The sequence below is a fragment of the Vanacampus margaritifer genome, chromosome 1, assembly GCF_051991255.1.
Source record: "Vanacampus margaritifer isolate UIUO_Vmar chromosome 1, RoL_Vmar_1.0, whole genome shotgun sequence".
In the NCBI taxonomy this organism is placed as follows: Eukaryota; Metazoa; Chordata; class Actinopteri; order Syngnathiformes; family Syngnathidae; genus Vanacampus; species Vanacampus margaritifer.
In genome coordinates, this window is record NC_135432.1 from 21123083 (window position 1) to 21136553 (window position 13471).

The 13471-nt window shown below is 37.9% G+C and overlaps 1 protein-coding gene across 2 annotated transcripts; it reads left to right on the forward strand.

Moving 5' to 3' along the window:
• The first annotated feature begins 3011 nt into the window (after positions 1-3011).
• sypl2b (synaptophysin-like 2b) lies at positions 3012-12979 on the forward strand. Of its 2 annotated transcripts, none has more exons than XM_077582533.1 (6): positions 3012-3210; positions 3336-3410; positions 5639-5757; positions 5880-6084; positions 10168-10359; positions 11731-12979. In XM_077582533.1, the coding sequence occupies exons 1-6, from the start codon at positions 3193-3195 to the stop codon at positions 11854-11856; spliced, it is 735 nt and encodes a 244-aa protein (XP_077438659.1). In that variant the 5' UTR covers positions 3012-3192; the 3' UTR covers positions 11857-12979. The 2 variants fall into 2 exon arrangements, with proteins under 2 accessions (XP_077438659.1, XP_077438650.1); XM_077582524.1 differs by having other exon boundaries at positions 3018-3210; positions 3333-3410.
• The last annotated feature ends 492 nt before the right edge of the window (positions 12980-13471 follow it).

The following is a 13471-nucleotide window of genomic DNA, read 5'->3' on the forward strand; positions in this document are numbered from 1 at the left end:
GTTTTTTTGCGAGTATACCCCAGCTTCCTCACACATTCCAAAAACATCCATGTTAGGTTGATAAAACACTAAATTTGCCACAGTTAGGCTTGGCTCCAATTCACCATTTTGGATAACTAAACATGCCCTACATATATTATTACCAAGGTCACAGTAGGGTCAAGTTTTTTTCAGCAACATGGTTTACCATTATTGGATTTGAATTCTCATTTGGGAAAAAAAAATTGATAATTTTGTATGTAGCACTGATTATGTGTGCATGTCAATAAATGTGTGCATGTGACGATGGGCCAGAGGGTTCGCGCAAACCCATGACTGTTGGTCATGTGTGTGGCAAGGCAACAAACTCGTCATATCCTCTGCTTCAGATGGCAAGTTATTAATTTAATAATATAAATGTAATAAGTCTTTTCAGTGTCTGATATTGCAGTATAAGGCCATCTCAAAATGTGTTTCAGAATATAAATGTGAGTACTGTGTTTGTCAAGGAAGTGAGGAGCAGATCATGTGCTCTCTCTCTCGACAAATTATTTGATTATGCTCCAGTTGACTCTCAGGGCAACAAAACCAGTCTGACGTGTTCCCATCATGCAGTGACAACAACAAAAAAGCTCCCAAATTAAAAAGTGACAGAACAAGTTCGCTGAATTTTAAGGCATTCACAAAACTCGCCTTTGCATGCCTCACATCTCAATGTACTGGTACTAGTTTCCCTTTCTTATCTTTATACAGGCACATTTAATGGTGATCATGTTTTGAGCACAGTATGAGTCCCAGTTTCTGGTTTATTTAGCCTCTGGGTAATTTAATAGAGTTGGCTTCAAATATCAAATAACGCAAGTAGGTAAGTGAAGGCAGCTTTATTGATAAAGCACATTTCGGTAACTCAATGTGCTTGGCAAAATACAACATATAAAGGAAAAATAATTTAAGAAATTGAAAAAATCTGAATTCAATTAATTTAAAAGAAAACATTGAGAAATAAAACGGCGTTTACTAAAAACAGTGTACAATGTACAAACAAGATGTGGTACCCATCCAGGTGGCTGTGATACACTCGTGTGCCATGAATGAAAAATACTGTATTCTTACAATACAACATATCTGTACATCTATCTATGTCAATTACGTAAAGTGACAGGCTCAACAATTCAATCATATCCCACTAGATGGCAGACGTTACAATAAACCTGTGTAATTGTATACACATGTTGTTATCCATACAAAAGTCATGGCTTCTTGCAAATATGTCGGTTTTGAGTTCTATAAAACATCTGCATTTATTTCACAGTGTAGGCACATTTTTTCATAAATTGAGACAAGATAATCATTACTTAAAAGTTCATACTTTTTGTAACATATTGTTCAGTTGGGTGCCATGAGATTTTTGTAATGTAAAAGAAATGCATCGGCCTATGCACAGTATACTTCTAGGTGATATGGTCTTAAAATAAAATCTTTAATTTACAATTTCCATTTTTAATATTTTTTGTCCACCTTCACTTACAAAAATAAAAATAAAAAGCCAGTGACGATGACATAATTCAAAGCAAGTTTTTTTTTACTTTGTTCTTTTCGCCCTTCTGGGATTTGCTTTATTCTTTCTTCTATAGTGCCCTTCATTTTTGTGCTCTACATGCGCTCTTTGAGATTTCATCAGTAAATTTGATGGTATCACACCACTTGTGTGCAGTTGGCCTCCAGATACATGAGTTAACTTTGTCACATTCAATATGGCAACGATGTCGACGTCCGACGTTCTTCTTTTGTTGCTTTCTTTATTCAATTCAAACTCCAACATCCAATTGAAACTGAGCACGCAAACCAGAACGGTGCCGTCAAACAAGACACAAGAAAAAGAAAACACGCAAAACAAAAAAAAACAAAAAAAACAAAAAGTTCTAATCAGACAGTAAATTTACCAAGTTATTAAATACAGACAAGGCTTGCTTCGTCTTAACCCTCCTAAATGTCCTTCCAAACCCTTCAATTTCCTTACAATAAATCAAAAACAAAGGTCGACATTTAATAAATCTACATCTGTGAATAAAATGTTTTGCCATCATTATCAAAGTATTGAGCATCATTTCCCTTTTTCTGTGTCGACAGCCGACGTATGAGCGTATACCTTTCTCATAATGGCTTCTCTTGGCATGACGCGTCGTGATTGACTGCTGCGTCCACACTGATCTGTATAAATATTACTGGATAGCCGAGAAGACTTTTGAAGCCGCGAGGCCGCCGTAATACTCCTCCCAAGAAACGTTTCTAGGCATATATATACGATCCTATACATTTACAGTATCGAAATTGGAGAACATTTGAGACAATACTTTGTAGAAACAGCATGAGTTATGTTTTAAATTTGTTAAACATAAACAAAAGGACTTCAGGCATTTTACAACTTGCCTTAAATACATGTATAAATTATCTGCTTAATGATGTTTACAGGAGGAAACTTAATTGTACTGTACATATATTTTTTATAAAATTATTTTAACTGTAATTCAACAAAAAAATTATCTGCCAAATCTAATATTGGGGTCTAAGGAACTGAGCGTTAAAAGAAAAAGGGGGTCTTCAAAGCAGCACATATCGTCCGGGCGTCCACGTTACAAAATTACTGACCACCCCACCCCCACCGCCGCCCGTTTAACTGTAGTCTGCTCGCGAGATGGGAGGAGTAAGATGGCCGCCCTGTGGCTTCAACGGCTTGCATGGGCGTGTACGAGCTGTCGGCTATCCAGTATTTATACAGATCCGTGTACGTCCAGGCAGGGCGGGATCCGCTAAGTTGACGTAATGACGAGTCGGTCATTTGCAAATATGTATCACATTAGTACAAAATAAAAACAATCTAGTTAAGTTTTAAGGGTTAGAGGTAAAGTTAGGGTTAGGAAGGACTCATGCAATTCATGATAACGCCGCCAAACCACAGTAGGGCGTGTCCTAAAAGGATTTCACAGCCAATCATTTTGCAAAGAAACGCGTCTTGCCTACAACTCTAGTGGGATTCATAAAGCCTTGAAACATTCTCTTCCGCATGCGTCATGGGTCACATGTTTCCCACTCTGCCTCTGGTTGAAGTTAAGGAAAAGTTCTGACAAGCTCGACAGGAGTTAGGAAACCAGCGTTTAACATTCACGACCAAAACAAAAAGAAGTCACAGCAACCATTTTCTGTGGGGAAACGATGGAATCCGTTGCCCAGGTAACAACAACACACACCAAACACTTTAATTCCAACGAACGCACTTTTAAAGGGTGACTTTGTAGGAAGTAACTTCTCCACTTCTTTCCAAACATCAATCACATCTCCACATCGTCTCTTAGAAGGTGTTATCTTCAGGATTTACTCTCGACTTGGGTCCCCTCAAAGAGCCGTTGGCCTTTATCCGGTTGCTCGAATGGGTAAGTTTCGTCGTCGCCATATGGTTAAACGAACCGTCTCGTGATTCCTTCTTTCTCGATAGCGACAATATGAGCTCGCAAATTGATTGTGCTGCTCGTCTTGTGACCACAAAAATGAATTTGAAGCTATTTCATAAGCTATTTCATAAGCTAAAAAGAACCAACAAAGTGGTTCTGGTATATATGACGTTTATATCTTGCCTACTTCCGTGATTCCTCCCGCTAATTAGCTGGCCAAATGTCTGTTAGCATGCTAAGATAAATAGGGGAGTGGTAGTTATAAATCGCTTTAATTCAGCCTGGCTTGTAGAACGCATAATATTATGCATTGCATACATTTTACTTTGCGACAAGTACATGCATGTTCTGAGGAAATGCTTTCTGAGTACAGTACTGTACTGTACAGTGGACCAACCCGGGGGTAAAGGGACCGGACTGGCCCGTAAATAGTGAAAATCCGCAAATAATTGGTTCCCATTTTAACTGAGAAAATAAATCAGTTAAATAATACTGTTTACCCACCAAATTCTTGAAATACCTCCTTCCAATTCGTGTTTACCACAAAAACAGGGATTGGGTCGGGAAAAATGGCTTTACAATACGTTTTAATGATAAATGATTTTTTTTTCTGATTAATTGATTTAATAATCGTTAGAATAATGAATTCTAAAAGTGTCTAATTAAGTGACAGCCCTTTGACGTATTTTCCGGAAAATAAATAAAATCTGACCTAAATAATAAATGGAGAAGACTTGTTTAGCGCTTTACATTATGCAGGGTCCACAGTGTTTTACAAAGCCCGACATTCAATTATTTGAAAACTTATGATCAGAAGACGCATTGATGCCACATTGTTTTAACTGAAAAGTTTCCAGTGGCTTACCCTATACTAAGTAGGATGTGAATCCCAATACCGACTCTACACTGCACACAGGCTAGTCTCTAGTTGGCTGCAGCCTGCAAAGTACGTACAAGCTGCGGGTGATCAATTTTTGTGATCGGCAAAGAAAGCATTGATCGATATGCCGATCATGTACTTTTCCACAGAAATCGACCGATCGTGGCCATTATATTATATTTAGAGCTGTCAAATGATAAACAAATTTAATCAGATTAATCACATCTTAGAATTTTTGATTAATCATGATTAATCGCTTCATTGAAAAGGCTTTTTTATCAATATTTTTTGCCCGCCAAATTTAAAGAGCACCTGCTATGTGTTAATTTTTTTCTACATTTAAGGACGCCTTCAAAAAAAATGTATCCACTGCACACTCTCATCCTCCTCTTTTTCTAATCAGTTAATTATTTGCATAATTTAAAATTGGGGAAAAAATGACCCCAATAGTTTGACATGAACAAATATCCTGAATGTCATACGCGAACATTTATTAAATGCTTTACTTTAATGCATGTAGTTATGTTTATTGCTCAAACACAACCTGTGCTACCTTCACCATAACCATCTGCTGTGAGCTAAAGGATCATCTGCGGTCAAAATTAATAGTGTGATTAATATGCATTAATACATGATTAATGCAATATTATTTTGTGCTTAAGTAATTAGTTAAGGCTTTAACTTTAACAGCATTAATTATATTATATTATAAAGTATTAATTTAATATTATATTATGTTATGTTATATTATATTATATTATATTAAAGTATTAATTGAATATTGGGGAGGAAAAAATCAGTAAATAGGGGAATATGCGGGTGTCCACTGTACAGCATTAAGTTAATTTACAAGTTTAATTTGACCAAGCTCTTGAAATGTACTTATTTCAAATCAACATTCCCCATTGATATGAATTGAAATGCTATTAATCTGTTACAGACCCCTAAAAAAACTTTTCAAAAAAGTTATTTTTAATAAAAATAACAGTGTTGTAACTTGATGAAATGACACCGAAATAATGAAATAAACTGGTTTCATACAATGTAGTTACTGTATGTTGGGGGTAAGCCGACAGCTGTAGTGTTGTATGCATGCTTTTAGAGGCGTGGCCCACTGACTGATGTCAGGAACACGGCCAGTTAGTCTTTGTGTGGGCGTCTGGACTAGGGCTAAACAATTATTTACCTTTGCAACATAATTGTGAGATTTGCTAATGTTAATGCTATAATTAAAGCTTGCCGCACTAGGTGTGCGTAGTTTTCGGTAAACTAGTACCTGATTTTCCTGAAACAAATCCGTTGAAAAACTTTGTATGATTTGGGATTGCAGGTGTTCACAATATTTGCCTTTGCCACGACTGGAGGTTACAGCGGTACGACCAGCATCAATGTCCAGTGCCTTGGCAGCCAGATTAAAGAAATCCATGCAAGCTTCAACTACCCATTCAGGTGAGCAGTGCATGCCCTATCATGGCGCTTAACCCGGCTTATAAAGCACTGGGGGAAACCCTGAGTATACATATAAGATGTGTTTGGGGGCCCACTAGCGTTTCTTTGCCATGTTTACGCAGGTTGATGGACCATCATTATGATGTCCCCACCTGTGTTGTCAATGAAACCAAGCCCGTGGCGCACTACCTGACCGGAGACTATGCATCGTCGTCGCAGTTTTACGTGTCCATTGGAGTGTTGGCGTTTCTGTACAGCACCGCCTCTCTTATCCTCTATTTGGGCTTCCAGCATGTGTACAGAGGTTCTAGTCGTGGCCCAATTGTGGTACGTTTGAACCCAGACTTCACCACATTTCTCATTTATGGGAAAATTTTTCACTGCTACCTCAAATGTTCGGCCTTGATCTGATCTTGTGATCCTGATCCGACTTTGATTTGGTAGACTTTGAAAAGAAACATTCCTATTGAGACCTAAATTGTATTTCTAATAACTCATTTAACTCAAACCTTAATTAACTGGACAAGTAATAAATAGCATTTATCGGTTTATCGGGCCGCTTCTTTTTATTAGGATCGTGGGGCATACAAATAGTATGCTATATATATTCACAATTTAAATGAGACATAGTACATCAGTGACCGATCAATTGCCAAATTAAATAACCAAGTCAATCTTTAGTTTGCACAGCTTGTCACTTTTTTCACAATTTTATGCTTACAGCCTTATTCCAGATTTGATTAATTTTCCCCCATTATCACTGCTATTGACGGCTATAGACATTAAAAATTTATTTTAACTATTTTTATTAGTTTAACATTTTTCCCACTTTTGTTAACAAGAGTTTGAAAATCTAGATTGTTTTTATTGTATTAAAACAGATATAAAAATTGGGATTAATCGTGAGTTAACTAGTGAAGTCATGCGATTAATTACGATTAAAAATTTAAATCGCCTGATGCACCTAATTTTTAATAATCTTATTATTATTTATTTAATTAGGGGCATTAGGTGATTAAAATTTGTAATTGTAATCAATCGCATGACTTCACTAGTTAACTCACGATTAATCACAAATTTTACATCTGTTCTGAATGTACAAAAAAAATGTTAAATATAAATGGTTCAAATGAATTTTTGACGTCTATAGCCGTCAATGACAGCGAATGAGTTAATTTCGTTTTACACACAACGACATTTTTTTTTTGTTATTAGGTTTATGCATTTTTTTTGTCATTAGGTTTATGCAAATGTATTAAGAAATAAAAGTCCTTTATACAGTGCATGCAAGAAAGTGAGCCAGGAAAAGAGTAGCATTAGATGGCCAGTGTGAAAGAGGCTTCACAGAGCAGCGTAAATGAAGTGTTGGCCATTTGTGCCAGCTGACAGCACCACGCTGCTCTTTAAGCCTCTTAGGACACACAATGAAAGTGTCTTCGTGTATGTATGCAGTATAGACAATATTTTTAAAAAGCTGCAAAATTATTCTTTTTTTTTTTGATGTTTCGATTTATAGGGAAATTTTGAATAAAATGAACTTAAAAAAAACGTTTTAACTACTAATGTGATCGGGGAGACAGGTAGGAAAGTCCTTGGTGTGTCATCTGGAAGGAAAGCTGATAAGGAGACTTTGTGGTGGAATGAGGAGGTGCAGAAGTGGAGCCAGAGAAAGAGGTTAGCTAAGAAAAAGTAAAACACTGAGAGGACTGAAGAAAGTAGACAGGAGTACAGGGAAATGCAGAGTAAGGTGAAAGTAGAAGTGGCAAAGGCCAAACAAGGGGCTCACGATGACTTGTATGCTAGGTTGGACAGGAAGGAGATTGAGACAGAGATGGGAAGGACGTGCAACAGGTTAGGGTAATAAAGGATAGGGATGGACGTGTGTTGACAGATGCCAGTAGTGTGATGGGAAGACTGAAAGAGTACTTTGAAGAGTTGATGAATGAGGAAAATGAGCGAGAACGAAGAATAGAAGAAGTGACTGTTGTGGACCAAGTAGCAAAGACTAGTAAGGACCAAGTGAGAAGAGCATTGAAGAGGATGAAGAGCGGAAAGGCACTTGGTTCTGATGATATACATGTGGAGGTATGGAAGTGCCTAGGAGAGGATGTTAGATAGTGAGAAGATGCCTGAGGAATGGAGAAGAAGTGTGCTGAATCCCGCTTTTAAGAACAAGGGAGACGTGCACAGTTGTGGTAACTACAGAGGAATAAAGCTGATGATCCACACAATGAAGCTATGGGAAAGAGTAGTTGAAGCTAGACTGAGGGCAGAGGTGAACATTTGTGAGCAGCAATATGGGTTCATGGCAAACAAAAAAAAGAGTACCACAGATGCAGTATTTGCTTTGAGGATGTTGATAGAGAAGGTTAGAAGGAGTTGCATTGTGTCTTTGTAGATCTAGAGAAAGTTATGACAGGGTGCCCAAAGAGGAACTGTGGTTTTGTATGAAGAAGTGTGGAGTGGCAAAGAAGTATGTTCAAGTGGTGCAGGACATGTATGAGGACTGTAAGATAGTGGTGAGGTGTGCTGTAGGTGTGACGGAGGAGTTCAAAGTGGAGGTGGGACTACATCAGGGATCAGGTCTGAGCCCCTTCTTGTTTGCTATGGTAATGGACAGGATGACAGATGAGGTTAAACGGGAATCTCCATGGACTACGATGTCTGCTGAGGACATTATGATCTGTAGTGAGAGCAGGGAACAGGTGGAGGAGAAGCTAAAGGCGTGGAGGTTTTCCCTGGAAATGAGGGGAATGAAGGTTAGCCGTAGCAAGACGGAGTATCTGTGAGTGAATGGGAGGGACCCAAGTGCAAAAGTGAGGTTACAGGGAGAAGAGGCCAAGAAGGTGGAGGAGTTTAAGTATTTAGAGCAATGGAGAGTGTGGAAAAGAAGTGATGAAGCGTGTGCAGGCAGGCTGGAACAGGTGGAGAAAAGTGTCAGGTGTGATGTGTGATAGAAGAGTTTCATCTCAAATGAAAGGAAAGGTTTATAAAACTGTGAGACAAGCAATGTTGTTTGATCTGGAGACAGTGCCACTGAGGAAAAGACAGGAGGCAGAGATGAAGATGCTGAGGTTCTCTTTGGGAGTGACCAGGATGGATAGAATCAGGAATGAGTACATCAGAGGGACAGCACATGTCAGAGGCTTTGGAGATAAAGTCAGAGAGGCCAGACTGAGATGGTTTGGACGTGTCCAGAGGAGAGAGAGTGAGTATATTGGCAGAAGGATGCTGAGTTTCCAAATGCCAGGCAGGAGGTCTAAAGGAAGACCAAAGACGAGGTTTATGGATGTAGTTGAAGAGGACATGAAGGTAGTTAGTGTGAGAGCAGAGGATGCAGAGGACAGGGTTAGATGGAGGCGACTGATTCGCTGTGGCGACCCCTGAAGAGGAAAGTCGAAAAGGAAAAGAAGAAGAGACTATTAACAACTATCTAATCTATAGACTAATAACCAACAATTACAACAACGTACTTCCCAAATTCCAAATAGAAATATCCTTTTGAGAATTTGTTTGCATAAAATAAAAAATGATCAAAAGGCTTTTTTTTTTGTCTCAGCATTTTTCCCCCCAGAGCTGTAAATTCACTGATGCCAGGTGGAATTTTTGCCTCCAAAAATACATCCAAAGCCATCGTTTTTTAAAGGGGGGGTGGGGGGGCATGCTTGTTAAAACATCAACGTTGCATCGTCAAAGAGAGCAAGCCATTTCCAGCGCTTTTAGATTAGTTAAATAGTTTAAATTTAAATTAAATTAAATAACAGACTCACGTGTGGTGGGGGTGGGGACTGACCAATAATATTGATTTGTGGAAGAATATTAAATGGACCATATTTAGACATAAAGCGTTTCGGCCCAATGCCAGCGATATGTACATAGAATACTACATTTCAGGATAAACCTAAAATGTACTACACTATTACCTTTACAGGTAAACTTAATTTTACCATCTGTAAACTCTTGACTGTGTGTGTATACGTATAAATACAATATTGTTCAGAAACTGAGAAGTTGGAGAATTTTTACCTCCAACTGTGAAAGGTGCAATGGCATGAAAATGTCAAATAATTATTGCAACCAAAATGATCATGATTATGATATCACATGGCAAAAATATATATATATATATAAACAAAAGAAAAATCACAGACATTGCAACACATTTTTATTTTGACTTTCAAAAGATTTAAAATCTGTACTTTGCACTTTACAGAGTAAAGAATTTAAACAGCAACAACCAAAGCAAGTTTGTACGTCATGTACTGTACATAAAATAACACTGTATTTGGTAGTGGTGGAACACTATGAATACATGAAATATGACCCCCCCCCTTTTTTTTTTCAGTAGACTGTTTCCATGTGGCAATTTAAATAATCACCAAAAGTGATCGATTCCTTTGTTTGTAAAAGGACCTGCTGTTGACTGCAGCCTTCGCATTTATGTGGCTGGCTTCCTCCTCCGCTTGGGCCAAAGGCTTGTCCGATGTCAAATGGGCCACCAGTCCTTCCACCATTCTAACTTTTCTCAAAGTGTGCAAGGATGGCAGCACCAAGTGCACGGCTGGCGCAACGCCTCACGTGGGCCGACTCAACGCCTCGGTGGTAAGTTAGCATTCTTTCTTTACACTGTTATGCCAATACTTGAATGTTTGCATGCGGTTTTGTCACTCAACGCCGCCACACAAAGGGACCTACTAAGTGAGACGTAGGGGCTGCATAGGTGCAGGGTACTTGTGTATGACTCCTGAGGCACGCCTGACCCATTTCATCACAAAGCACCTGCTAACTTCGTGCTGCTAGCATACTTCGCGCGGCGTACAAAAGGAGTACAGGGGTCATATGCATTTCGTGCATTCTTGGGGGCGACATGGCTCAGTGGTAGAGTGGTCGTCTCCCATGCGTGAGGTTGTGGGTTCGATCCTCATCCCTGACGACCATGTCAAAGTGTCCTTGAAGCAAGACACTCAACCTCGATTTGCTCCCAATGGACGTGAATGGGTGAATGTGAGGCATTGTAAAGCGCTTTGGTGTAGTTAAATACGATACGATATACTTTTATATATTTTATATTTTTATATATTTATTTTAAGCGCTTTATAAAAAGCTGTCCATTTTCCAGGGTGACGCAAGATTCAAGCGCAAATTTGCTCAATTTCCTACTGTAGACCACTAGCTGAAGACGGTTACAACTATCGAGGTTGCACTTTCCTAAAAAGATTGATGTTTGTTTCATTTTTAATGGCGATAAATCAGTCTATACTGAAACAATCTTTTCTTCTTTCTTTTTTCATTTTGTTTCTACTGAAACATTATCTCAATGATTAAACAGTCTTAAGTGGACACCAACTGTAACTAAATTCGACACTTAATCTCTCACTGGGATCATTTTTGTAAAGTGTCACAAAAAGCCAAAGAAAGCAAAACAAAATGAACCCATTTTTCTTTTACAGAAACATGCTATTCGTGTCGTTTTCAGATGTGGATACAGAGATAACACTAATCCAATATTTATACAACTATAAACTTTCAAATGTAATGAATTAATTAAGTTTAACTGCTTTTAAATAATGTACAAAGCCCGTCATGAAATTTGACCAATTAACATGCAAATCAAAAAAGGGAAAGTGAGTACAAATTAAAAGAAACAGAAATTTTTTCCAAACCTAAATCCAGAACAAAACAAAAAGAACGATGTATTTCAATTCAAGGTGTCAGTTTGTGGAACAATCTGGATTAGAAAAGTAAATCATTTCAGTCTATTTGTATTTTTTTTAAATGTATAAAGGCACAATTCTTGGAAAAATCTATATAGCACAAGGAAAGCGTCATGACTGCTTGCTGTCATTTATTTGTGTTGGTCAGGGGTGGATATCATAACTTCTTTCTGTCCCCTTTCATTTATTAAAAAAATAAAATAAAATTTAAGAATGAAATTAAAATGTCATTCTCATATTGTTGTGTGTGTGTGTGCAGATTTTTGGTTTCCTTAACGTCATCTTGTGGAGTGGCAACTGTTGGTTCATTTACAAGGAAACTCCTTTCCACAAGTCTGACGTACCGCCTGCTGCAGATGCTGAGGGCGGTGCCCGACCATCATAACTTCTCATCTCGTAACTCTCTTAGCGGTATGTCTGCTTGTCAAGGAGAGACAAAGTGTTGAACAGCTGCAGATTCAGATTCAAAGGCGTGTAGTTCTTAGGCTTAACATTTACGCTGCAGATTTAAGTGTCCAATTCCCTTTTTGCGCCCATATCCAATGTTTTTTGACCCGTCATGATGACCAAACTTTGATGCCATGTTGCTCCCAATTAGATGGCGTAGCCAAAAAAACTTTTTTTGAATTTAGCATTGCCTATCTAGCCAAGGATACCCATTTACAACTGGGCCTTCTTTGAGTCAATTTTCTTGTCAGGGGCTCTTTTTTTTCCCCCCCTGAACTTTCCAAGGGGCACGACTGAGTATGTTTGAATAATGTGGTGTACATGCAGCCATTTAGATTGCATTGCTTCCACCATTAACGCAAATCTTTGAACTTGTTTTATTCCCCTGTATGATGATTAGTTTGTAAATTTATAATGTAATATTTAAAACCCAATTGCTATAATAACTGAGGCCTTTATTTCATATGTTTGTGTTTGGGCGGTATGGACTAGTAGTAATAACATTTTAATAATAATGATAATATTGGTTATTAATATTGATGTTGCACATGAATTGCTCTAACAGTGTCAAAAACAATTCTTTAAGAATTGTGCTTGCCAGTTCAATCCTGGAGTGAAGAATTTGTGTTTAAAAAAAGTTTCATTTGGTTACCAAAATGAGATGTAAAGTGTGAATGCATTTTTCTATTGCATTTTTTCTTCGATAACTCTGCATCACATCACTCGGCTATTCTCATGATTGTTTATTGGTTTAGATGTTGAAACATTCTTCTTCTTTTTTCCTTTACATTTGTTTACACATTGAACTGTTGCCGATTGATTTTTGCCATCTCGTTTTGGATATTGTTGATGTGAAAAGAAGACTTGTCGTAATCATGAAGGTCCAATAGTATTTCAGTGACTAAAGCAGTAAGTCTTTTGACTAAATACAATCTGCTTTGTATCAAATGTACTGTGCAATGCATATTGTCATCTCGTCTGGCTTTGTACTGGCTATATTCTGCATAAAACATTTGTTTACTGAAAATATCTGCTTATTCAATAAAGCTTAGTAATGTCAATGTAAAGTGTAGAACAACTAGAGCAACAGCGCACTAGTAGAACAACTGTCTTTCAAGGTTTTTTTTTCTTCTTCCTGAGGTCTCAGGCAAATGACGGCACATGACAGAAGATGACTTCAACGCAGCAATGAGTTTTCATTGTAGCAGCTCTTGGCGTCAGTAAATCAGCGGTGCATTTAACTGGTGCAAATACTTATTTATTCTGCTCCTCGAGCACTGTGAAATAAAAAAAACATACTGTACAAATAGTAACACAGCAAAGTTATACAACCCCCCCCCCCAAAAAAAAATGTGAATAATATTGTATGCACAAGCATTAAATGCAACTAGCACTTACAATGTTACGAATGTTAGCGTGTCGACATAGTTAGTATAGACATCTGCACCCTCTTAGTAATCGTACATGTTAACTAGTAGAATTGTTTAATGTTACCAATTGTAGGCTACCTTTTGCCCGGAGTTGTCAAATATAGTGCAGTTTTGCATCACTAG